This window comes from Pyricularia grisea (genome assembly GCF_004355905.1).
Source record: "Pyricularia grisea strain NI907 chromosome Unknown Pyricularia_grisea_NI907_Scaffold_2, whole genome shotgun sequence".
Taxonomy (NCBI): Eukaryota; Fungi; Ascomycota; class Sordariomycetes; order Magnaporthales; family Pyriculariaceae; genus Pyricularia; species Pyricularia grisea.
This window is the reverse complement of record NW_022156717.1, coordinates 2,291,386-2,316,147: the sequence shown is the minus strand read 5'-3', so window position 1 is coordinate 2,316,147 and position 24,762 is coordinate 2,291,386. Positions and strand designations below refer to the sequence as shown.

Sequence of the window (24,762 nt, the reverse complement as noted above, 5' to 3'; positions counted from 1 at the left end):
TCTTTGCTTGCCGCAAGGTGATAATCTTCCTTTTTTTTTTTTTTTTTTTTTTTTTTTTTTTTTTTTAATCTCATGATGTGATGGTCGAAGAAGGATGTTTGCAGATCCAGCTTCATGTGTTGCTTCACTGGACTGACCTGCAGCTGGAAGGTCCTGTGTTCATGAGACAATTGGCCATGGCGATCATGCCAGTGGTGCTTTTTTTAATATAGCCCCGACTTATGACAGATGCACATCAACAAGGAAAGAAAATTCCCCGAACCTACAGGCTTTGGTGACCTACGATAGGACAGAACTGGGGAAAACCATATACATACCTCCTTACCGTTATGTGCTTTTTTGCAAGAGCTGTAATGAAACTCAAATGCGGTGACAGAATCAGGACTAGCTAGAACTAGTTTTAACCCCAGTTCTATCATGGCAGGCACGAAACGAAGCTTGCAAAAAAAAAAAATGAAAAAAACAAACAAGAACTTGGCATACGCACAATTTATAGCAATAATACAGAAGCCAAACACTTGATGAGTCTTGAAAGGTCTCCATTCTGTGAAAGAGAAACTCGGAGATCCCGCACGAGTTTACGGGTCCTGTTCTATAATTAAGTAGTAAGCAGAATAGTCAAACTTGTCAGGAAAGATGGGATTTTGCATAGACGGACACCTAGTACCGTGCAAAATTTCCTTCTATCTCTTCTCCACAGTGGCGGCCATCACATCACCGGAGAAAAAGAAACAGTAGAGATTCTCAGAGAAGGAAAGGAAGGATCACCACCAGGGGTTCACGGCGAATTCTTTTTTTTGGCAACGTTGATCACTCTGATTTTCAATATCCAGAGTGTGATACAAAGGTTGCAGGCTGAAATAAGGTAACCCTGGACAGGTTCTCTTTACCGGGGCCGATGTCCCGCTCTCTCTACAGAGTAGGGGTACCTACCTCTGTCGAGGTCGCAACACTAAAAAGAATACATGGTAGGGCTCCTGGAGTAACCTTCGTAAATATGGGTCAATCTGAATGAACATGGGGAGCAGGGGGAGATAGTAGCTGCATACTATCATGTGCGGGTGGCGAAAGTTAAGTTTGAGGGGTATCGCAGCAATTATGCGTGGTGTGGTTATGTTATGAAGAAATTAAATAAAACAGAATCAAGGACACTGATGATGATGTGATGATATGCAAAGTCACAAACAAACGGGCGGGAGTTTACGTGGTACGTGGTAGAAGCCTTGTGGGGGGCTATTGGAGGCCCCCGATGGTTGGTTGGTTGCTGGTCGGTGAAGGACCGAGGAATGAATGTTGCAATCGGGCCCGGACGGGTCGGGTCTAGGGGGTTCCTTTCCCAAGAAGGTAGCATCGTTGCATCGCCAACGTCGTTTCACCGCCGCTGGGGTTCTTTGACAGTCGGTCTAGGGTGCTGGTCTGTTCAGCTGTGTGCTGGAGCCATGTTCGGTAAGCGGGGAGGGGCGCGTCCACCTTGTAAGAGGTGTTGTCCCTGGAATGCAAGAAGCGAGATTCTTGTGCCGTTTACGGCAGTAGCGAAAACGAGGGTATCAGGTAGACAGTTGAAGACGAAAATTCATGGAGCTGCTATTTGATATGCATGTATAAAAGAAGAAGAAAAAAAAAGAAAAAAAAAACGAACCTATTTGGAAACAAACTTTGGACCGGCCATCTTTGCAGGCCTGAATCGACATAGCACGGGGGAAATCTTTTTTATGAGATTAAAATCAATTACGCAACCACATAACGACCTTGAAAGAAAAGTTAGAGAATATTTCTAGGCATTATGAAAATCATATCATGGGATTCGCCATGCAACATGTTGCACCGGGCGATGTGAAGCGAGAGCCCGTGTCAGAGGTTTTTGGAGAAAACTTGGTGCGGTATGTATCAGGGATTTTGAAACAGTCGTGCCAAGCTTGTAGTAAGCACCTGGAACTGCCAGCTGCCCATATCTGACTATATGTATGCATTTTGTACTGTGAGTTTAGTACGAGTAGTGTAGTACTATTGTAGCTTGGCCATAGGTAGTGGGTGCTCGTCCGGCAGCCAGCTGACACCTGTCCAGGGGTGATACCACTGCAAAAAAAGAAGAAAAAGAAAAAAACTGGAGGTCTGGTTTGAGATCTCAGTAGCTAGCGGGGCATACCCTTGCGGCTCGTCAACCGATGACGATCATACAAGGCACGAACGAAACCTCGGCCCCTGGCGACCCTGTTCGTTAGATTCAACATGAACACGGGCGTTGCAGAGCAAATTTATGATGATGCTGGATCGGATCGCGATGCTTTGTAGTGGGTGTTGCTGTTGACTACCGCCTGACCTACAATACTGTAGGTACGATTTTTTTTTCCCTGACTCCTTGTTTCACTAAACAGTTCTAGGGGTTGAGCGCTTTCCTCCTTTTGCCAGTCGAAACAAACTTCTCCCGAAACGGAAAACGATTGCGTAGGGCATAGTCCGCAATAAATTAATCCAAGCCGACTCGAGGGGCAATTGTACATTCGAATTACTGTACATGAGAGGTAAAGTTACAAAGTAATTCAGTACACTATTCGGTATTTAGATTAGATGTTTTTTTTTCTTCATCTGCATCAGGGTAATCCATCGAGGCCCGCATCATTTGCTACTTTAAACTACGACTCGTAACGCATGTCATAATCAATCGACATGTCAAGGCATCCAACCCCCGATCGTGTGGGCTGTCACTAAAATCGAGTCTATTGGATTTGTTTGATTGATGTTCTGCAAGCCACAACTGCTGGCTGGGAATGAAAGCAATCTTTGGGTCCGACGAACCTGCAAACTAGGGACCAACACGAATGGGCTGGTAGCCCCAGCCCTAGTTCTAGTTCTATCTAGTTCGACATATCCGTAGAACACTACTGTGCACAACACTCCTGATGGGCTACGGATTTTACTACTGGTACATTACCTACCTCCTTAACTTCATAATTACTTTGTAGATCGCGATGCTGTCCAGTTTGTCTTTCATTGGTAGACAATCAAACTGCCGGATCAACAAGAAAGCAGGGGCAGGGAGGGAGAGACACAAGGCTGGCTTACAAGCGAAAGAAAGACTGTGGAGACAAAACAACAAAACAGACCACCAGATCGTATGTACGGTAGCAGTAGTAATGGATAGTAGAACCTAACCCTTGTCTCGACGTTGATGCGCGCCACCTTGAAATCCCTACCGCGTTGCAATCCAAAATTTGTACACACTCTGCCACTACTACTGTGTCTTGTGTACCTATGTACATACGGCTGGTAGGCAAGCAAGGTAGGGAAGGTACGGAGTAGTAATACCAGCAAGTGAAGCCGATTGAAAAAGGTGCAAGCCGTGTGGCTACTCCCCACTTTCACAGACCCCGGTCGATAATGAATCCACCAACACAAGGGTGCGAAAGTGTCAAGTGCGGGCTCTCCAGACACCTGTTGCATCGCTTCCACACCCACATTTTCCCTTGTTGGAAGGGCTGTCGGCCTGACCTGAAGCCCATGCTCCCCTGTAGTGCTAGCCTTTGTGTTGTTTACAATCCATCTCCCAAAACTTGCTCTGCCTACCTAGGTAGGTACGCAAGCTATGAACCGAATCGTACGTATTCACACCTACCTACTGTACATAGTATATCCACACCCTTACTACAAAACCCTTGCTTGCCTTGGTAGATCCCTGTCACACCAAGCCCCTTGACTTCCTTTCTCGGACCTTTTGCATGGACGATACATTCTACTTAAAGCATGCTGGTCCCAAAAAGCCTCTTTCTTAGCATGAATGCCCTCGTTCCTTCCCTTTACTAGGCTTCCCGCTTCCAGGTTCTTACTTCTTAATTCAATTTTTACTTTTCCAGCTCCGCTTAACTAGACCTGGTGTTGAGTTGGCGAGACCACCACACCCCTTCCCTACGACAGCAACAAAAAAAAACTAATTCAAGGCACACGCATCAACAAAAGCCACTTTTTTTTTTTTTTTTCTTCACAAGCTCCGGTTTAAAGATCTTTTGACTCGCGGCTGTGCCCTTGTAAATTCGTCTTTTGTTCCTATTTCCAACATTCAAAATCGGACCCTCCTCCGCCTTCACTCACTCCACCTCCAGTGTCTATCTTTGACCACCAATCCACCGGAGCTGTCCAGACTTCAGATAAAAAGAATAGACCGTCCTGTCGTTCACTGACTTGATAAACAAACGAAACCTTCTTCGTCCCTCGTTTCGACATTCACAACTGTTTCCCCCCAAACCATTTTCATCCTCTTCTTTTTTGGAAGCTATTGTTACCATCCATCGGGCTGAGCCTTTTATTCTGTTCTTCGTTCCTCGTTTTTAAAATACCAAACTTGATACCCACCTCTTTTCGACGACTACCAGCCAAATAAAGACACGACCAGGCTCCCCAAACAAACACAAATTCGACAAGATGCAGTCCCCTACTCGCTTCCAGTCCATCGCTGCCAGGTTCTCGTCCGAGAAGATCCGCACCTCTTTCCGCCGCCGCTCGTCGGCCTCTTCCCGCACCAGTGCCAGCAGCAACAGGAGTTCCTACTCATCATCCTCCATGTCGCCCGTCACCACCATAAACAGCATCATTGTGCGCCAGCCCTCCATTGTCGGCCTCGAGGAGGAGCGCAAGAGCTTCGGCAGCGAGCTCAGCATCCTCGAGCCAAGACCCATTGTCTACTGGGGTGGTGTCGAGGAGCGCATGGGCCGCTTTTAGAGAGGCAGCTGTGATGTTGTGTGACAACCAATGCCAGCTTAAGGTCCTCGGACCTGAACGGCTGAGCGGGCTGCCGCTACTGTCCTGCACGGCGCACGTTGTGACATTCAGCACGAGCACTACAGCAAACGCACGCCCTCTGCTCTTACACACTAGGGGGGGAAAGCTTAAACCTGGAATATCAACTTGGCGAAAAAGCACGAAAGTATTACATCAGAGACTGGCGGGATCTTCTTCCGCCATACACCATTCACATTTCTTCTTTGCAGGCTGAGGGGGAAACAAGTGAAAAAAAAACCAAGCCCTTAGTCTGCCGGCGCGCGGTGCATCGCAACGACTCGGATGTAAACGAACACATGACCGGCCTCAAAACAATCGTCCGAATGAGGACTTGGAGAAGCTTCGATGGCCACGACCAAAGCTTAACCTTGTCAGTTCGTACCTGGATCCAGACCTCATCGACAGACGACGTGCAAATAAAAGTTTGCACGGCAGTATTACTCGACGTCGTTTGTCACGCGTTGCCTTTTTCTTCATCTCTTTTGCTTCTTATCTAAACTTTTTCATGATTCTTGTCCTTCCTTTATTCTACTATTACCCCTACCACGCTACAATGACGAGTAACATAACCATGACTTTTGGTCCGGGGTTTTTTGGTGGAAATTTGTCATATTTTTACTGTTTTGGGTTTGGTAATACCTCCTTTTTTAGGGCGCGAGGAAGACTAGTACTCGAGGCGCAAGGGCGTTTATTTTATACTTGATTTGGATTTTTTTATTTGGAGCGTGAGCAGATAGAGCAAGAAGCTGCGTTTTCCTTGTGGCCCATGGTCTCCTGGCACAAGAAGAAACGGAAAAAGTACAAGATACAATACAAGGAACCCAGAACTGTCTGTCAGTTTACCACATACCTTATTTTCGCTTTCCAAGCTTCTCATGATGCAAGTATATTTCCATCCTTCGTGTTCTTACGATTGCACACGATAAAATTGCTTTCATCGGCCATCTCATAGCAATCGTCATCCCAAAGTATCGTCCATAGGTACTCAGTCAGGATGAGTTGGTTAATGTCTCATGCCTTGCTTCGGATAGAAGTATACCGGACACGCGCGCCTTGGCATTTTTTCCCTATTTTTTCTCTCCTTCTCTCTTTCTCTTACATTTCCGCTGATCCGTAAAATGCATCGAGTTACCAAATGTGCGTGTAAATGCACCAAAGGCAAAGGGACACAAAAGATCTTACTAAGTACGACACTATCGATATATCGATTGTCATTTTACTCAAATTTCGCAAGCTCTCCCAAGTTCGCGTCACCACTTTTCCCCTTGGCACAACACAAGTGGCTGACACACCCCCCATTTTGATGTCTGGCTCCTAGCTAGTTCTAGTTCAGGGCGCGAGGGGGGATAATCAAGTCTCAGCTTTAATTTATTTTGTTTGTCTAGATGACAGCTACACTAAATTCTTATCCTGATTGCGAATGCACTTATTCTCCTCCCTCCTGCATTGCGTGGCCTTGGGCGGGTTTTTTTTTTCCCTTGGTCGGTCCTGTCAAGTTTTTTTTTTTTTTTTTTTTTTTTTTGGCTAGCGTCTAGCTCTAAAGCCTAGTCCACTATCTCTTTCCATCCTTTCACTTCTGTTTGGTCCACGGTAGCGAACGTGTCAATGATGTAGTGTTATTTTTCCTCGCCCTCGCTACTCTTAGCAGTATGATCAACTAGATAGTGAGTTCTGGGCTAGAATGGAGGCAGTCTGGACTGGGAACTTGCACGCCCCGGGTGTGTTTTGTGCTTCTGCGCTAGGTTTGTTAAGCTGTTTCTGGGTTGTCACTTGGTGCGGTTTGGTGCATTTTTTTTTCTTGTTCCTCCCCAAGGCGTTGGTAAACTAGGTATTGTGTCATTATACTCCGTGTGCTTACTCCATCTCGATCGTACCACATCAAGGCTCCTCACGTGGTTTTTATCGGGTGGTCGGGTTCGGGGTTTCTCAAGCTACTGTTTTTTTTTTTTTTTTTTTTTTTTTTTTTTTTTTTTTTTTGCCTGGCTGGGCTCATCAGCCACCATGTCCCGGCGTTGAGAAAGGTGGCTTGACCATCTAGAACATTTGGCTTTTTTTCCTTCGGAATTAATCAAACATCTTGCATATGTCGGGAAAGCCTGGGGCCGGAAAATATAGTAGTGGCGTGGCTTACAATACAATGCAGCCCTTGTTATTTTCGAATGACCATTGTTTTTTTCTCCAACTATACATGTATCTAGGGTCCTTTGTAGGCAGGTTGCTCCATGGATTTCAGTAGCCTAGTATTTTGACTATGAACCTGCATATAAGTTTGCCTGATTGGGGAGTGTTGGTCACTCCTCAAAACCACAATCATGTTTGTTTGTTTATTTGTTGTTTTGCCCCAGACCGGCCAAATTTGGGTTTGTTGGCACTTCGCGACATGCATATACACTTATACACCTGAAAAGCCCGCCCATAGTGAATCCTGTGATGATTACACCTTTATCAACATGCATGCGCCCCTACGGGGTGCTGCATATTTCGCATCTTCTGGCAGTAAATCACTCCCAAAAGCTTAACAATGAAAGACTATATAATCACAGAAAATGCCCACAAGATGGGTTTTATTTCGGCTAGTGAATGGGATCGACCAGAAACCCAGCCCTGACCATTACCATAAATATACCGGTATATTTACTTGTTGGCACGCTCACAGTGGGCGGTGACGAAGACGACGACAATCTCACAATTAAACCGGACTCAAGATATACAAAGAACGGTCTCTTCCTGAAAAGTATTTCTTTGCATATGAGAAAATACCCAGTCACTCTTTTGTCATCTCGCAAGATGACGACAACAAATACAAGCACTCACAGTTGCGAGGATCACGATAGCCTCACAGACACCGACGACGATTGGTGCTTGATGGGTGCAGACGATATTGAAGACCTCAACGAATCCCGTTCGAAGCTCCATATTTTATTGACCCCCGTGTTCCAACAACTTGAACACCAGCTTACACACAACTCTGTCAAAAGAAAGCTCAATGACGCAAGAACCAAGTGTTTCACTACAAACAATCCACGACGAGAGCATCAACAAGCCGGCTCGTCACAAGAACCCCATCACTGGCGGCTCGTGGACCATCGTGACCGTCCAGAGCGCCCGAGAAGACTGCATCCACGATATGGACCGCTCCGACGTCGAGCTCACCACCAAGGAACGCCTTCAAATCATCGCCGGCGCGTCGGCCAGGCTGGCAGCGGCGCCGCTGCTGGGGTTGATGGCTCGGGGCAGACGGCACGGGGAGGGGACATCCTTCGCCATTATCAACACCAACACGAGCGAGAAGAAGTAAAAACGAGCGAGCTTTTGCTGCTTTTTAACGAGATGCAAAAACTGCCTGGAGCTGAAGGGGTTTTCCCACGACAAATACGACAATGAGATTGGGCGGTGATGGCCAACGCGGTTAATGTCTAATGATTGAAACGGCTTTATGACGGTATGAGGAAAACAAAAGAAGAGAAGCAATAATTGAGAGGGTTGTTTCAAACAAGTTAATGTGAGTGAGCGGTCAGCAGGGGATACAAACTGTGCGGGGAGTTTCTTTTGTTTTCTTATTAATTGCCAGTGATAATCGGGTTGGGGGCTTGACATCCTTAAGCAGGTGTCGTGCTGAGAAAAGGAATGGCATCGGTAGTAAATCACAGTAATGGAATAAAACGGTAAAAACGGTGATACACCAGTTCGAATATTTCCATCCAGACTTTGGTATGTTTCCAGTAGTCACTCGTTTTCGCATGAGCAGAACCACGTTATAGACAAAACACTTGTCGCCGATATCAGTGAATCACAAATAATTATCAAGTGTCAAACCTGTGATGTTGACGCAATAAACCATGCTGACCGTTGTTCGCCTATCGAACAACACGCATGCTTTGGCAAGCAAAATACTTGACCAGAAACATCTGTCCAATCAAGCCATTTACTGCAATGTAGTAGACAAACCCTTCGCTCATGGTATTACCGTAGGCACAGACTCAGCCACTGAAATGAACCTGCCCGCTCGAATATTGCTACTACTAAACAATCGTCGTGCCGGCATCAAGATCACGGAGGAGAGCGAGGGCATCGAGGAAATAAAGCCATTGGTACAAGCCAGCTCAAAGGCAGCTGTCAAGATGGCTGACCCCTTTTACATGTGGTACGTCACTGACAACTTGCTTACCACAAAATTGTTGTGCAAATATATATGTCTCGAATATCCACCACAAAACTCCATAAGAGAGAGCCTCACGCATCCATCAAGCAAACCAAGGCATAACATATGCACAAACAACCCACCACCCGGTTCCAAGCTTGACAGGAATCACTGACAAACATGCCATGTACCTTCCCGAACACAGGTTCCTGACGGGCGGCACAGCCCACAACATACCCGCCAACACCACCCGCGTGATACACATGGCCCGGGAGCGCAACGACGCCACCGCGGCTGCCACAGAGTACGCGACGGCCCGCAAGGAGGCCAAGGCGGAGTTGAAGTCGAGCAAAGAGGAACTCAAGGCAGAGCTCAAGTCGGCCAGCAAGCAGCTCGACGCCGCTCACAAGGCCGTGTGGGAGAACAAGCCCAAGGACAAGCGCAAGTGGCTCAATGCTCGACATCAGCAGCAGCAGCAGCAGCAGCAGCAGCAGCAGCAGGGCATCACCGCCATGGATGGAAATGACGCGGCGGTGGGGCAGGAAAGTCAGCCGCTCTCCCCGGAGCCGCCAGCAGCAACATCAGCTGATGACGGCACCGTGCCGGAGGGAACTTCAGCCGCAGACCAGAGGGCGGCAGAACAGGCACGTCTCGATATGCAGCTGACCGAGGTTTATGAGCGCGCCACCAAGGTCATGGCAGATTTGCATGCCATCCTTGACTCTCCAGAAATTGCCCAGAGAGTTACCCAAGCAAGTGCCTGAGCGTTACCGAGAGCAGGAGAAAAGAATATGCTTTAGGGCCCGGTCTCGGTAACGTCCCCTGAGCAACCGGTAATGAGCATGGTCACGAAGGCTGATTGATTGATCGCCTGACTATTGTCCAGGCAACGTCGAAAAAAAGAAAGAAAAAAGAAATATCAAAGAAGCAAATCTCTCATCTGCTTACCGGGCCGTCGACCTTCCACATTTCACCAGCATGTCGTCGACATGTGAGAGGATCACGACTGACACATTGATTGAGCTTCTCATCTACGAACCTAATAGCTAGCACCAATGGCTGATAACCCAACATCACCCGCTGCTGTCACGATGGTAAAGTAAAGTGCATGGAACAAGACCTTAGGAACATTGGCAATTTTTAAAAGTGTACCCTTTTCTCCGTAAAACCCAGCCATACGCCCAAAAATCATTAAACGAGACGCCCAGCAGAACTTAGACCAACACAACCAGCGACCAGTATATACACACAACCTCCTCCGAACGCTCTTCTTGGCCGGGAACCGTAGCTCTATTCAGTGCTAACGGTTTGATCATGGCTCCAAAAAAGAAAAAGCTTCTTTTGATCTGATGACGCATAATGTGACTCTGAAAGCCGTTGGCCCGATCCTCCCCTTATTCCTTCATTATTGTGTCTTCCTCCAATATCGAGCCCAAAGAATCATGATTGCCAAAAACAAAAAGATAAAACTCAAAAGTGCTAACAACAGTGCAAAAGCATGGACACCCCATGCCGAAACGGGTGAATCTCTGACAAAACGCGGTAGTGCATCAATGAACAATGCCAATGAAACAAGATAGAAGAGAGAAATAAAAAGATAGACCCCTAGAACAGCCCAAATCTTGAGCGTTGGGCAGCTTGCCATGATATCAAGCAAAGAAGGCGCACACCCTCGACGTCGAACAATTGAGTCTTCAGCCTGGAAATCAGATGGCTACAGACGCCATTCGCCGTCGCAATGCCATGTGTGCGAAAACTCCTGCGATGAAATTCGATAAACAGTGAGAAAAGAGTAACGAGGGTTGAGAAAAGAAATAAGCCGCATGACGGCGATGTTGGGAGGAAGAAGCCCAGTAAATGACACCCAGTTGTCATGAGATAAAAGGCCCCGAGAGGCTACTTGCTGATACATGAATGGTGTGATGACCTCCGGTGAATGACATGTAGGTCCAAAACTTCCCATCCAAAGGGTATCCTGGGTAAGGTGGCAATCTGGCACGGAAGACATGATGAAATGTCGAATTGATGTTTTTTTTTTTGTACGAGGCAAACCTCCTACAGCTGGTCGATAGCTACGTCGGTTTGGTCAATGCCAAAGAGATAACCATTCTCCTCGACCCAGTTGCGTGACAGGATGGATGCTGTAAAAATGAATTAGCGATTGTGCGCTTCGTGTCAAAGGCTGAGACGGATAACCTACCCTTAAAGAATTTCTTGCTGGCATATTTCTTGAAGAATGCCTCGTGAATAACGGGACGAGAGAGGTAATCAACCATGAGGTTGACAACGGGCTCAACGTCATCCTCGTTGTAGCCCGAGTAGTATGAGATAGTCTTGTCCTATACCCGTAGACGTATAATGTTAGTCCCCGAATCACCGCGCTCAGAGAAGTAGTCATAAACAAAAAAAAACTCGTACCCATTCGCCACGATCAAGAATAATACGGGAGAGAGCCATGGCGGACGCAGCAACAAGACTGGGGCGGTACTGCAAGAAGCGATGATCGAGAAGGCTGATTTCCATGAGATACTTGCCAATGGTTCTGCACGGAGTGTCATAGTTGTCTGCTTTAGATACTCGACGAAGGAAGTTCATGGGGTTAGGGTAGCTGAGGTCGTAGTTGAGGGTCGAAAGGATGAAGCGCTCGGCACTGAGAATCTCGCTCTCGCTAAAGCCGTCGTCCGTAACGTGGCGGAAGTTGGTAACGTGGGGTGACATGACTTCCTCGTACTTGGAAGCAATAAACATGGCAGTGATTCCAACGAGTTGCAGGCGATCTAGCTGCACAACCTTCTCCGAGAGGAAGCGGTCGACAATGTTGACAGCGAGGAACAGGGTTTCCGGCACGAGGTGGAACCGAGTGTGCACCTCAATCAGCCAATCGATAAGAATGCCTCGCGTCTTCCACTCAACGTCATCCTGGTGGTCCATGTAGTTGGGGTTGGGCATGGAGCTAAGCTCGAGATTCAACATATAACTGAATATCTCGTCGGCGTACTCGGCAACCATCAGAGGGTCGTCATAGTCGTCCATGGAAAGATCCACAACACCGGGAGGAACTTCGCCTGCCAAAAGACGTGGGTCGCGGATGAACTCTCTGGTAGGCTTCGGTTCGGGCTCGACGCACTTGGGCTCCTTTGCTGGAGCTGCTCGCTTCGTGTCGACGGCAGCAGTGGCTGTGACGCGCGCCTGCTTGCGAGCCGGCTCTCCCTCCAGCGTCGACTCCTCCTTGATATTGTTTGCAGTGGCCTGGGCTGGTGCTTTCCTCTTGGAGAGTGTGCCCCTACCCGACTGCTTCTCGGCGTTGCCATTTGTGACGTTGGCTGGCTTGCTGCTTAGTGCACTTCGCGTCGGCGCCGTACGGGCACTACTCTTCTGTACACCGGCTGGGGCGGCAGCTTTCGCGACTGCACCGGCTTTCCCTCCAACTGCTTTCCTTCCAGCATCGACCTTGGTGACATTGCTCACATCTCCAAGAGCATTACGTGTTGTCCTTGTCGTAGGCGCGGGTTTACCAGCAACCCCCTTCTTTGTTTGCAACTGCTTCGTGGGAAGTGCGAGCTCGTCAACATTGAGGGCGGCAGCTTTGGCCTTCGTCCTTGTCATGCGTGTTGACCCGGCATTCTCATCGTTCTCGTTCGAGACCAACTGTCCCCGCGCAGTCCGGGCCTGGAGATACTGTTAGCCGACCCACCCGACGCGTCTTGATAACGTGCCGAAAGATCTGGACATTCACACTTACTGGGGGCATAGTGGTCGAGGAGGATTTCGAATATCAACGGCTATTCCTATAGTTTTGGTGATCTAGTTAGCGGGACCGGCTTATCATCCAGATGAGTGGAGGTGGGCAGCATAGAGCCAGGGAGCGTTTGAACAAGGACTGTTGGACTCATAACGATGCCCCGTTTGAAGGTCGACGTTGTGTCTGGTGTCCGAGTCGGTGTCGTCTGGGCAGTCACGGCTAAGCGGAACGTTGCGGAAGGCATCTGGTCTGGCTACCATAGGTGCGACCAGACGACTCAAAGGCCCGTAGACAGCGTGTCACGACGCGAAGTCGATAGGGGAATGAAGCAGTACGATTTTTCGTCTGTGTGGTTTTCACGCAGCGGGAAAGGAGATAAGCCGTACCTTGGCGCGAGAAAATACTCAAAAAAGACGTGTGTGAATCGATACGCCCTTATAATCGCGAGGTTTTGTGCTCGTTGACGCGAAAATGCAGGAGACGTGCTTCGAGCTGATCACCGGGACAGACGGATGCAAGTCGTGGCGTTAGAATGTTAAGCTTGTATCGAAGTGGCCATGCAGTTCAATTGACAAGACCTGCAACTCGTGGTCGCCTTGAATTAGGAATGGAATTGTAAAGAGTGGTCGTGAACACAACTTGGAGTCGAGGTTGTCGAGTGGATGTTCTGTTGTTTTTGCTCTGTGGAGTTGGGAGCGTGCTGCGTACCTTAGACGTGCCCGGTGGGGAACCAAACGCCAGTAGACGTGCCAGGCTTGCAAGCTATTCCTTACTACGCTAAGCTCCTTTCGGCACACGCGGTTGGCGGGGGTACGACTTGGTTGCGACGAGGTACCGTTCTACCTAAACTCAAAATTGCAAAAGATGTACCTGAGAAAGATGGATGGTTTGTTCGTCGCCAGTAAAGTTAAGTTTTTCAGAAATGCATACAAGCAGCTAGAGCCTGCATAGGTGAAGTATGGGAGGTTAAAATCGAGGATCGCGCACGAGGAAACGCGTCTGAGGTTGTTGAAATAGCGACTTTTTGATGAGGCTGGTAGGTACCTAGTCTTGTTTTTGTCTGCCAGGTAAATCTCATCGAGTGACGATGAAGTGGGTTGGGGGAAAAATCCCCAAGTGGGGGAGGTACCACCTGAACTGGGCTGTTTGGTGCAAAATCGGTACTCTGGACAATAAACGCTCCACATAAACAGCAGTAACGGCCAAGCAACGGTTGTGTCATTGGCTTGACACGTCAAAAGTCCCCTGCCTCATCGGGCAACGCCAGTCGCCCGCGTCTCTGCCGCGCCTTTCGTGCCTAGCTCAGGGCCGGCTGAGGTGGAGCTGTGGCAAGCTGTGGCTCGACGCAACGAGAATCCGTGCACGGTGCGGCTGGTGTCGGCTTGCCGGACAAAATTTGACCGATCCCAATAACATCACCAATTGGGACAAATTGACCCACTTGAGCTTTGCTGCTATCTCGAAATTGTAGTTTTGGAGAGACATGCAACGACTTCCACATAATCTGTAGGTCGGACGTTGCGGGTGCGATTGGACCATCTGCTCAGCTGTCGCACATTGACTGGGCGTGTATTTTGATATTTTGATATCTGCTAGAGCCTTTGCACTCGGTTTTGACTCTTTCCTTTTTTTTTTTTTACTGGTCTTACCAGTTTATGTTGGCGACGCAAAATTCTTTCCCACTAGAGTCGAGGTGTGCGCCAAAGTCTAATCTTTGCGCTGCTCTGTAGCGCTTTACGTACGCCGCCATGCTTCAACCGAGGTTGAGACCGTGGGCCCTTGGTGGCACGCTGTCTGCTTGCCAGACGGCCATGCGCCAATGTCTTCAGCGAGGCTACGCCATGTCGGTGCAGACGCCGCCGAGAATTGTCACCGAGCCGCAGCCGGACGGTACAGTCCTTACCTTTCAACAAGAGCCCGGTCTCAGCAAGGCGGAGCCGACCTCGACGCTGATGCGAACTTACAAGCCTCGAACCCCCGGTATCCGTCACCTGAAGCGACCGATCAACGACCACCTCTGGAAGGGGCGCCCATATCTGCCACTCACCATCCCCAAGAAGGGTCAGTCCAAGGGCGGCCGCAACAACACGGGCAGAATCACGGTTCGCCATCGTGGTGGTGGCGCCAAGAGGCGTATTCGTACTGTGGACTTTGATCGCAAGGACCCAGGCCCCCAACTGGTCGAACGTATCGAGTACGATCCCGGTCGAAGCGCGCACATCGCCCTGTTGACCCATCAGGAGACCGGCAAGAAGTCGTACATTGTAGCCGCCGAGGGCATGAGGGCTGGTGATATCCTGCAAAGTTACCGTGCCGGTATTCCTCAGGAACTTCTGGACAGTATGGGTGGTTTCATCGACCCGGGTATTCTGGCATCGAAGACGGCCTTCCGCGGCAACTGCTTGCCTGTGCACCTTATTCCGTCTCAGACGATGATCTACTGTGTGGGATCAGCGCCAGGTAGAGGTGCCGTTTTCTGCCGGAGTGCTGGCACTTACGCTGTCATCGTTGCCAAGGATGAGGAGGTCAAGGCCGACGGTTCCAGGGTCATGACGGGTAAATATGTGACCGTTAGACTCCAGAGTGGCGAGATCCGCAGAATCAGCAAGGATGCATGTGCTACCGTTGGCAGGGCAAGCAACCCGATGCACCAATACCGTCAACTTGGTAAAGCCGGAAGGAGTCGATGGTTGAACATTAGGCCCACAGTCCGAGGTGTTGCCATGAACTCTAGTAAGTTTAAATATATTTACTGCCTATTTAGCACACTCCAGTTTAATGCTAACTTTGCACCTTAGATGACCATCCTCACGGTGGTGGCCGTGGTAAATCCAAGGGTCGGAGACACCCGACGAGTCCCTGGGGCACACTGGTAAGTTTTCTCGTTATGGCATTCCAGCAAGTTGTGCTGGTGACGCCTGATGAATTGTCGTACTGTAAAACCTGTCATGGAATATGCTAACATGTCGCGAACAGGCCAAAGGTGGTTTCAAGACGAGGAGGACCAACAACCCCAACCGCTGGGTTGTGGTTCCTCGCGAGCGCAACATGGGCAAGCGGAGAGCCAAGAAGACTTCCTCTTAATCAGAGAGGGGTGAATCTCTGCAACATTTACTGTACGATACCGTATGCCATGCCTGTATTTTTCCGATACAATGCAGCTTCTCCTGCTCTTGTGTATAGCACTGTAGATATATGCCCAAGTTATAACCGCATTAGGCGTTTTTCATGGTTGTAATACTTGACTCTTTATCTTTCGATTTAGATTTGGCATCTATCTGTCAACGATAGACCCTACAAGTGAACTACACTCAAGTTCAAAGGCATTAATGGGTACTCGTGGAAGTTAAGCAGTGGAGCTTATGTAATCCACATTGTTGCCTAATCCGTCAACATGTTTTATTTTAAACAACCATTCTTCTTCAGCTTGCATACCTTATCTACCTTGCCTTACTTACTCACAGGCATTTCACCAATTGTGATTTTTTTTTATCAACATTGCTGTCACCTATTTTGGGAAATAACGCCTTTCCCGCCAAATCAAACAGCACAAACTACAAAGGGAGACGAAAACGCAATCATGGCACAAGACAACGGCCCTCAAGCCCCCGATGCGTTGATCAAGAGTGTCACAGAGTATGTCAAGGAATACATGTCGCACTATGACGGCTCACACGACTTCAACCACATAAGACGGGTGCAGGCCCTGGCGCATACCATACTCGCTTCGGAGCGCGAGAGGACCGGCCGGGCGTACGACGAGACGCTCGTGACGCTCGGCGCGCTGTTGCACGACGTCGGCGACAAAAAGTACCTGCAGCCGGGGCAGGACGCGACGACGCTGATCCGGGAGGCGCTGCTCGCCAGGGGCGCAGACGAGAACCTCGCGTCCCGCGTGCAGGACCTGGCCCTCCACGTCTCCTTCTCCAGCGAGAAAAAGGATCCGCAAAAGGTGCTGGACAAGATCGCCGAGCTGCCCGAGCTCGCCGTCGTTCAGGACGCAGACAGGCTGGACGCCATCGGCGCCGTGGGCGTCGCTCGGTGCATGGCGTTCACGGGGGCCAAGGGTGGAACTCTGGAGAATGCCATCGAGCACTTTGTGGAGAAGTTGGAGCTGCTGGAGGGGATGATGAAGACAGAAACTGGGAGGGATATGGCTCGCGTGAGGACACTGCGGCTCAAGGAGTTCAGAGGATGGTGGGAAGACGAGGTTCGGCTGGTAGGAAGTAGCTAGGTTAGATATATAGGTGAAGTAGATACGGTTAGTTTCTAGAACAGGCCAGTTTTTGAAATTTCAAGTTGGTCATGATGCAGTCTAAAGTCTGATTCATCCGATTTCTACCACTGAGAATCGCCATCCCCTTTCCATAGAAATTAAGCTCCCGCGATCTAACCGACATCAACATCAAAAATGCTGTAATTTCCTTTCGTATTTTCTCTGTGCACGTTTCCACCATTTCTCCTCGCTGCTCCTCTTTATTCAGTTTTATTTTCGTTTTCGTTTTCATTTTTTCCTCCCTTTGCTGTTGCCTCGAGTCTTGTCGCGGCCGATAGCTCCGAGCCCTCCGTGCCGGCCCTCACCTCCCCGATACGACGGTACGGTGCGGGGACCCCGCTACAGCCAAGTTCGGAAAAAAAAAAAAAAAAATTCAGGGGTGTCCGAACACTGGTACTTTTGAAGAGTAGGTCCCGACGAGGAGTCACTACTGCAACCACAGTTATTTCTTGGGAAATATTGTGCGGGACTTAAAAAAAAAAAAAAAAAAAAAAAAAACAATCTCAGCCCACTCATGTCCTCCGACGTCCGAGCCGACTTGGTGAATTGCAAATCCAAGAAAGTCGCCTATTTTTTAAGTACCATCTTGAGACCTGCTAACGGCGGACCTTGAAAGCCGTTACACCGTTGCATCCTTTAGGCGGTAGAAGACGGTTGTGGCAGTTGTGGTTGTACCCCAGTACGCACCCACCCCGTTTGTTTCCTCAAAAATGGCGTCAAATCCAGAAGCCAGACCGGACAGGCCCAAAAATGAAGCAGAAAACATCAGATCCGCGATGGTGGTCCCTGGTGACACCAAGCATGAAGGAGTACTCTGTGACGCAGACGTGACACAGGACGGTACCCCAGCACCAGTGTCCCGTGCCCGCACCATCGCCATCATCGCGTCCCTCATGCTGGGCGTTTTCCTATACGCCATCGACCTTACAATCCTTGCCAATGCCGTGCCGGCCATCACGTCGGAATTCAAGAGCCTGTCGCACGTCCCCTGGTACGGCAGCGCGTTCTTCCTGACCACGGCGCCGCTGCAGTCGGCGTACGGCAAGATCTACGCCCACTTTGACCACAAGTGGACGTTCCTGGGCTCCGTCGCCATCTTCGAGGCCGGGAACCTCGTCTCGGGACTTGCAGTCAACAGCCCTATGCTGATAGTGGGCAGGGCCCTGGCCGGTATAGGAGGGGGAGGCATCATCACGGGTGCCTTCAGCATAATCGTCACCGTCTCGTCGCCCCGCAGGATCCCTCTATGCTTGTCTACGTTGAGCGCCACATTTGGCGTCGCCAGTGTCGTGGGCCCCCTGCTGGGTGGCATATTTACCACCGAGGTGTCATGGCGGTGGTGCTTTTTTATCAACCTGCCCATTGGGGTCGTGGCATCTGCGGTAATCATGCTCGTCTACAAGACGCCAAAATCTCAGGGCTCTCACGCCAACGCGGTGCCGCTCAAGGAGAAGATTTTGCAGACTGATCCAGCAGGTATAGTCTTGGTCATCGTCGGCACAGGTTGTTTCACGCTCGCGATGCAGCTAGGTAGCGAGTCTGGAAACTATCGCCAAGCAGGAGTAGTCGGCTCTATGGTAGCTTTCGTGGCTGTTCTCGTACTATTCATACTCTGGGAGTGGCGTCTAGGCGATCGTGCCATGATACAATACCGCCTTCTCAAGAACGTCCTGGTGGCTGGCAATGTTGCGGTCAACTTCTTCGTCGCGACTGCCTACTTTCCCCTTCTATATACGCTCCCAATATACATGCAGTCCATCAAGGATGCATCCGCGGCAACGAGCGGAATCTGGAGCATTCCGTTAATTTTGGGCATCTCGGTGTTCATCATCGTGTCGGCGACAGCCATGCCGCGGATCCCCTGGCCCGTCTGGATCCTCGTGGGTCCGCTTATAATGACGACCGGTGCTGCGTGTCTCTACACCCTCACAACCGACAGCTCTGTCGCACGCTTGCTGGGCTACCAGGTGCTCACGGGTGCTGGTATCGGCCTGGTGCTACAGGTGCCTCTTGCTGCCAACCAAGGTTTGGTTGCGGCAGCCGACAAGCCATCCGTGATCGGTATGACACTTTTCTTCGAGACCATTGGAAGCGTTATTTTCATGCCCGCCGTACAAGCTTCTTTTGTAGACAGGCTCGTTGAATCAGTGGCTTCGTCGACGCAGCTGGCTGCATCGGGGATTACGCCCTGGAGGGTTCTGGAGGCTGGGGCCATCGGCATCAGACGACAATTCCCCGAGAACGCGGACGCGGTCTTGGCGTGTTACATGGATGGCATGAAGGTGGCGCTGTTACTGGAGCTGATATGTGCCCTAGTTACGGTATTTGTAGCATGTGTTGTTGTAACGTCTTATTTGATACAAAGGCGTTGGAAAAAACAACAGTCGGCAAGGGAAACACTGGGGACGACCTAGACCAATTGCCTAAATAGGTACCTATGTATTTGTTAATAATATATGTTACGTACCTATTTCGCCGCAGATTGAACAATATTGTGCAGGTCACGAGGAGAGTCAGCCCCGGACCTATACTTGGATAGAAGTCAATGTGTCAGAACACTCACTGCCCTGTATATCGACGACAGAATGACGGCTGCGCAGCCTACAAATTCTGACTCGGGTTACCATTTCTCCGATAAATTACAAAAAAAAGAGGCGCAGCGAATGAACATTGGGGCATCTGACGCTATACGTAGTGTATTGATTGGCATTCTTGCATTATCGTAACAGGAAGAAAATTCACGAGACAGCATATTGTGGGTGGATTTGCGAGGCCGCTCGTGGCGAGGATACGAATACTCAACTTTCACCTCGGATCGGCTACGCGCCAACAACGCGCCAGTCGACCGTCTTCGGAGATGGAACTTTGTGGAAGCCCCTCATTTATTCAGCAACGGAGTTTTCCGGTTTATCCATGTGATGTTGTACGATAAGGTATGAATTTTCCGTTCGTCGCCGCATCAAGCTTTGCTTCAAGATCGGGCCATCGAATATTTGTATTTATCGGAAAGCGATTGGGAGCGACCATGTGCAATTCATCACATAAATACGATAGAACCCGGGATATTACCTTGATCCCAGTGTTGATACCGAGGGAAGCGAGAATGCCGGTTCTCGGCTGTTCTGTTTCTCAGATCAACTTGGGATGATAGAGGTTCCGACTCAAAAAATCAAGAGGAAAAAATAAGGATCAACGATATCGAAACCCATCACGTTGACCGGTTGCCAGGATAGCCTGTCTGATCAGCAAACGAAACGTCTGTCGGCCCGGACGACGGGCGGCCCACAAATTGAGACCTGATGCGGTCAAACAAACTGCTACGAGGGCATGCATGTCGTGGTGGACCAAGCCTCCAAGGAGCTCCTCGTAGCCGGTGTGAATTTAACTTCTGTCAGGCAAGTCAGGTTCAAGAGGAGAAACCATGGAGGCTTGCAGTTGCATGCAGTAGCCGGCAGTGAATGATGCTAAAGATGGCGACGAGGTGGCAGTTGTGGGGAAAGGATTACGACAACCCATGGTTGATGTCCACAGTCGCGAAGCGTTGAAATGTGGTTAAAATTATTTACAGAGTAATTAATCAGAGTATACGAATAGTAGGTAAAAAAAGATACAAATAAAAGCTGTGGCCCATCATCATCCCCCATGACTTGTCAAACGGTACGCTATTACTGTACAACCTGTCCCGAAGTTAATGTAAATACTACCTATATATACATACGGTGAGTTGCATTTCACGGGGAAGATGCTTCTACGAGGTAGTCTAGAAACCGAGCTTTCCGGCTAAAATACTACGTAATTTATACTTCGCACATGTGCTGCTTCGTAACATTCTCTGTACTACGAGTAAGACGCAACAGTTTCCCATTGCGGAAGTACGTCAGTTTTGGTATAAAAATCCGGTCTCAGTATACCAAATACTGAGTAAAGTAGATCCCGATGACTCTTTTTTTTTTTTTGCTTTACTTTACGTCGATACCTGTGGGCCTGATTCTGGAAACGCCCAAGGAACTTACCATCAGCCCAGCAGTTCCTGGGGCTCAATATAATTTTGTGATTGGTACAGCTTCCGCCCTGGCAGAGGGAACTTACAGTAACTCCCTTGGCAAATGCTATTTGTGGTACGGATAGATGGCAAGAGTGGAAGCTACCTTACCTACCTAGACAAGGGCCTGCGTTTTGCCCAGCCCGGAAATCGTCCTGCTCAGCCTCCCTTGGCAGTAGTAGGCACCCTAGTGGGGCCGCATGCATCCATCTTTGCCCCCCCTTCAAACAAGGCAAGAATGCGGCCGGCGCCTCTTCGTCAGCAACCAGCCAACGCGTTACTCCGCCATTATGTCGTATACAGTAAGTTGGCAGACACACAATCAGACTTTGAACGACGGGTCCAGCTGGTGATGGTGAGTTAAGGACAATAAACTCTAATCCTGCACCGTAATTAGTTGCCAATAGGCACGCGAGTAGCTTCTCGAATGAGGGCAAAGCCAACCAATGGTGATCAATCAGCAGGGCAGATCGCTCCTCCCCACAAAGAAACGTTGATTTTCATTTGTCAACCCGGATTTGATTGAAACCATGCCAATGCCGAGTACCAGAATAGGTACCACTGCCCTGCGTCGACTCGAATGCAGTCATGGTTCGCAGTAATTTGACACGTTAAGCCTTTTTTACGCCTACCATAAATTGCATATGCGCAAGCGCGACTGCATGGGTGGGCCTTGTTGTCGTTAATAGAGACAACTACGAATAACAAACAGCAAATGTTAGTTTCCTGCGGATATGGAGAGGGAAAACCCGATGTCGAGGGATTGCTGAGTCTTTAATAGAATCGGACTGCGAGTCACAATTGACTGATTGATTACTGGGACCACTTCATGTACGTAGGTCCAGATACACGTTGCCTTGCTAGGGTGCCTTTAGCCATCGGATGAACGAAAGTCGCGTAGTAAGTTATCCGAATTCCAACCGCCCTACCGTTCCTGCCTGGCGGTTTTCACTACCACTGCGGGTAGGTACCAATTCGTGGTGTCTGCTTACTCCTGCCACGCCAGAGGTACTTCCGTTCTGTGCCGTAGGCTCAGGGTCCATCTGAGATTTCACATTGAGCACGAATTTTAGCGCCAAGTGTGTCAGGAGTAAGCCCCACCAGTACCAAAACCCACGCACACCCCATCCAAGGAGGTCCTGGCATTGTGTCGTATGTCTGTCTGTCTGCTCTTTTTGCTTGAGGCGAGGGCTTGCAGGTAATATTACCCAGTATGGTACTGATTGATACAGTTAGAACTTAGAACCCTACATCTCATTTCAAAATTTATCATCACTCGGTGCAACAAGACCTCAAAGCCACTCTCGTGTGCCAAAGCCGGAACCGATCGCCCCAAAAGTCAAGCACCGTAGCACCGTACCTATTCCAGCACCCGCCAGCCACCAGCGTGCGCCTCCCATATCTCTCTGGTTGTTCTTTTTCACTTGATGCGACAGCCCAGACGAGACTAAACCTGCTAGCAACCCACTACTTCACCATTCCGTAACCCAAGGCACCCACATACCGCACAGGCTAATAGTCGCCAGTCCTCCGCCCTTGAACCAATCCGATCTTATTCAACTTTAGCATTACGTACCAGCCGACTTCCCTCCCCTACCTTACTCTAACTAAACTCATCCAAGGGTTTCAACCGCTCCACCTACAATCCAACACCCTCTCTCTCATCTTTCACCAGCAATCTTGACTGATGCTAGGTAACTCTATACAAGAGTCCACGTCCAAGTTCCCATTGATAGACGTCAACGGCAACCGTTTCGACTCAGCAAGCACCACGCATTCATACGCAAAAATGGAGGATATCAGAGGGCCGCCAGGCCGCCATAAGAGCATTTCAATGTTGCTCGTATCTTCTTATGCCTTCGACTGGGTGGTATTACTTGTTGTTGCCGGCATTGGAGGCTGGCTTGGGATTTTGCCGCCAAACCACCGCCCTTTTCAACTCGAGAATCACAACATCTCGTGAGTATCTCTCGTCTCGATGCTTGCTTTGCACAGTATACTTCTTCTTTATGAAGTTCGGTGTGCCAGTTGACGCTGACCGTTACTTGTACCGTTTAGATTCCCTTTCACAGAAAAGGAAACTGTGCCTATGGTTCTGGCGGGAATACTGAACACGGGCTTACCAATCGTCATTGTTACTTTCATCGCTCTCGTCTTTGTCCCCGGCTCGACTGTACCACCTGGAACCCCCAAGAGCCTGATTTGGAGGAGGAAGCTGTGGGAGCTTCACACCGGCTTGCTTGGTCTGGCTTTGTCTGTGGTGGGCGCCTGGTTCGTGACCAATGCCATGAAGAACATGTTCGGAAAGCCGCGCCCCGATTTGATTTCCCGCTGTCAGCCCGACCTCGAGAACGTAGCCAAGTATGTCGTTGGAGGCATTGCCAACACTACTAGCAACGGCCAGCTCGTTAGCTACAAGATTTGCCAGAACCCGGACACCGCACAGCTTGAGGATGGCTTCCGATCCTTCCCAAGCGGACACTCGTCCTCCTCGTCGGCAGGCCTGCTGTATCTGTCGCTCTTTATCGCTTCCAAGTTCGCGATCACCATCCCGTTCCTCGCGCCCAGCAGCTTCTCGAACGTGAGCTCATTCAGTGCATTCCCATCCCGCATCCAACGCTCTGGCACCGGCTCAGAGAGCTACGAAATGGTCGACCGTTCGAATGGCGGCTCACCCTCCGACGAAATCTCCCGTCCCAATGACCCGGCTGCGGCCAGGCGCCTGGCCTCCCATTCGCGAGCCGTCGCCGCTGTCCGTCTTCAGGCCGCTGCGCCTCCGCTTTACCTGCTCCTGATTGCGTGCCTTCCGATGTTTGGTGCCATCTTTATCTCCGGATCTCGGTGGTTCGACTATCGTCACCACGCCTTCGATATAATCACCGGCTTCCTCATTGGCGTTATCACGGCCGTATTCGCATTCCGTTACTATCACCTGCCCATCAGCCAAGGCGCCGGCTGGGCTTGGGGTCCTCGAAGCCAGGACAAGGCCTACTGGGCCGGTGTTGGAAGCTATAGCTACGCGACCAGCAAGAACGATTGGGCGCGTGCTGGCGAAGAGGATGAGGCCAGCGTGGAGGCTACGGCCCAGGCGACCGACTACGAGAGTGTGAGGCGCCAGCACATTGGTGTCGCTTCGAGTGCAAGCAACGGCCCCGTCAAAAGAGCCTACGACAACGCGAGTATACATTCGGCTAGACCTCCACCGCCCAACGCGAATCAGTTCGATTTTACCAACAGGGTCTAGTTGAACCCTCAAGTCTGGGTTATCGACTGAGATGGTACCCAATCAAATTAAAGATCCCCAAACTTCGGATCAGTTTTTAGTAAAAGAAAAAAACTATCAGCAAACTTTTTATGAAAGGTCTTGTTATTTGTATTATGAAAAGCCTTTTTTTTCATATTGATTTTATGAAACGCAGGGCCGAGCTTGTCTAATACCCATCTTAACGAACCTTGGGGGGTTTACAAACTTGTTGCTAGAGCTCTCCTGTGCGCTCATTCTCTGTATGTTCAGTCATATAGATTCCCTGTTGTAAGAGATTTGGACGATGGAGTTTACAGTCATATGTTTTTGTATTTCATACTGGCGTTTAATAGGTTCAGTTTCTCATCTCCGGCACCATGATATTGGGGTTCTTTCTGATCTGGCGATGTGATTTTCTCCTTTTTGTACAACTACTACTTCGCTTGCATCATTACTAGACTAGACATGTCATACCGGAAAAAAAACCGATTTGTGTCGGATAGAAATGTCGAATAAAATTGTTGGCCTGCGCTCTTCATATCCC

At 49.5% G+C, this 24,762-nt stretch overlaps 8 protein-coding genes across 8 annotated transcripts; 7 read left to right on the top strand and 1 right to left on the bottom strand.

Moving 5' to 3' along the window:
* Positions 1-4,416: 4,416 nt before the first annotated feature.
* On the top strand, positions 4,417-4,713 carry PgNI_03247 (uncharacterized protein; the record flags this gene model as incomplete). Its single annotated transcript, XM_031123302.1, has 1 exon — positions 4,417-4,713. One exon carries the CDS (start codon positions 4,417-4,419, stop codon positions 4,711-4,713), a length of 297 nt encoding a protein of 98 aa, XP_030984710.1.
* Positions 4,714-7,759: 3,046 nt separating this feature from the next.
* PgNI_03246 (uncharacterized protein) lies at positions 7,760-8,071 on the top strand (the record flags this gene model as incomplete). Its single annotated transcript, XM_031123301.1, has 1 exon — positions 7,760-8,071. One exon carries the CDS (start codon positions 7,760-7,762, stop codon positions 8,069-8,071), a length of 312 nt encoding a protein of 103 aa, XP_030984709.1.
* Positions 8,072-8,765: 694 nt separating this feature from the next.
* On the top strand, positions 8,766-9,678 carry PgNI_03245 (uncharacterized protein; the record flags this gene model as incomplete). Its single annotated transcript, XM_031123300.1, has 2 exons — positions 8,766-8,917; positions 9,120-9,678. 2 exons carry the CDS (start codon positions 8,766-8,768, stop codon positions 9,676-9,678), a joined length of 711 nt encoding a protein of 236 aa, XP_030984708.1.
* A 265-nt stretch (positions 9,679-9,943) lies between these two features.
* Positions 9,944-13,429, bottom strand: PgNI_03244 (uncharacterized protein). The gene is made up of 5 exons (XM_031123299.1): positions 13,043-13,429; positions 12,657-12,702; positions 11,333-12,583; positions 11,115-11,253; positions 9,944-11,055 (listed from the first exon to the last, which is right to left on the bottom strand). The coding sequence occupies exons 2-5, from the start codon at positions 12,663-12,665 to the stop codon at positions 10,970-10,972; spliced, it is 1,485 nt and encodes a 494-aa protein (XP_030984707.1). The 5' UTR covers positions 12,666-12,702; positions 13,043-13,429; the 3' UTR covers positions 9,944-10,969.
* A 733-nt stretch (positions 13,430-14,162) lies between these two features.
* On the top strand, positions 14,163-15,908 carry PgNI_03243 (uncharacterized protein). The gene is made up of 3 exons (XM_031123298.1): positions 14,163-15,389; positions 15,455-15,528; positions 15,633-15,908. Exons 1-3 carry the CDS (start codon positions 14,405-14,407, stop codon positions 15,738-15,740), a joined length of 1,167 nt encoding a protein of 388 aa, XP_030984706.1. The 5' UTR covers positions 14,163-14,404; the 3' UTR covers positions 15,741-15,908.
* A 328-nt stretch (positions 15,909-16,236) lies between these two features.
* Positions 16,237-16,890, top strand: PgNI_03242 (uncharacterized protein; the record flags this gene model as incomplete). Its single annotated transcript, XM_031123297.1, has 1 exon — positions 16,237-16,890. One exon carries the CDS (start codon positions 16,237-16,239, stop codon positions 16,888-16,890), a length of 654 nt encoding a protein of 217 aa, XP_030984705.1.
* Positions 16,891-17,642: 752 nt separating this feature from the next.
* PgNI_03241 (uncharacterized protein) lies at positions 17,643-19,346 on the top strand (the record flags this gene model as incomplete). The annotated part of the gene is made up of 1 exon (XM_031123296.1): positions 17,643-19,346. One exon carries the CDS (start codon positions 17,643-17,645, stop codon positions 19,344-19,346), a length of 1,704 nt encoding a protein of 567 aa, XP_030984704.1.
* A 2,686-nt stretch (positions 19,347-22,032) lies between these two features.
* On the top strand, positions 22,033-24,745 carry PgNI_03240 (uncharacterized protein). The gene is made up of 2 exons (XM_031123295.1): positions 22,033-22,933; positions 23,033-24,745. Exons 1-2 carry the CDS (start codon positions 22,662-22,664, stop codon positions 24,216-24,218), a joined length of 1,458 nt encoding a protein of 485 aa, XP_030984703.1. The 5' UTR covers positions 22,033-22,661; the 3' UTR covers positions 24,219-24,745.
* The last annotated feature ends 17 nt before the right edge of the window (positions 24,746-24,762 follow it).

Excerpts from the sequence above, each read along its gene's own strand:
- PgNI_03244 (XM_031123299.1), bottom strand. Across the intron at positions 11,254-11,332 it reads TTCTTGATCGTGGCGAATGG|GACAAGACTATCTCATACTA; the intron begins GTACGAGTTTTT and ends CTACGGGTATAG. Across the intron at positions 11,056-11,114 it reads CAGCAAGAAATTCTTTAAGG|CATCCATCCTGTCACGCAAC; the intron begins GTAGGTTATCCG and ends TCATTTTTACAG.
- PgNI_03243 (XM_031123298.1), top strand. The coding sequence starts at position 14,405 with ATGCTTCAACCGAGGTTGAGACCGTGGGCCCTTGGTGGCACGCTGTCT. Across the intron at positions 15,390-15,454 it reads AGGTGTTGCCATGAACTCTA|ATGACCATCCTCACGGTGGT; the intron begins GTAAGTTTAAAT and ends TTTGCACCTTAG. Across the intron at positions 15,529-15,632 it reads CGAGTCCCTGGGGCACACTG|GCCAAAGGTGGTTTCAAGAC; the intron begins GTAAGTTTTCTC and ends TGTCGCGAACAG.
- PgNI_03240 (XM_031123295.1), top strand. The coding sequence starts at position 22,662 with ATGCTAGGTAACTCTATACAAGAGTCCACGTCCAAGTTCCCATTGATA. Across the intron at positions 22,934-23,032 it reads CTCGAGAATCACAACATCTC|ATTCCCTTTCACAGAAAAGG; the intron begins GTGAGTATCTCT and ends TGTACCGTTTAG.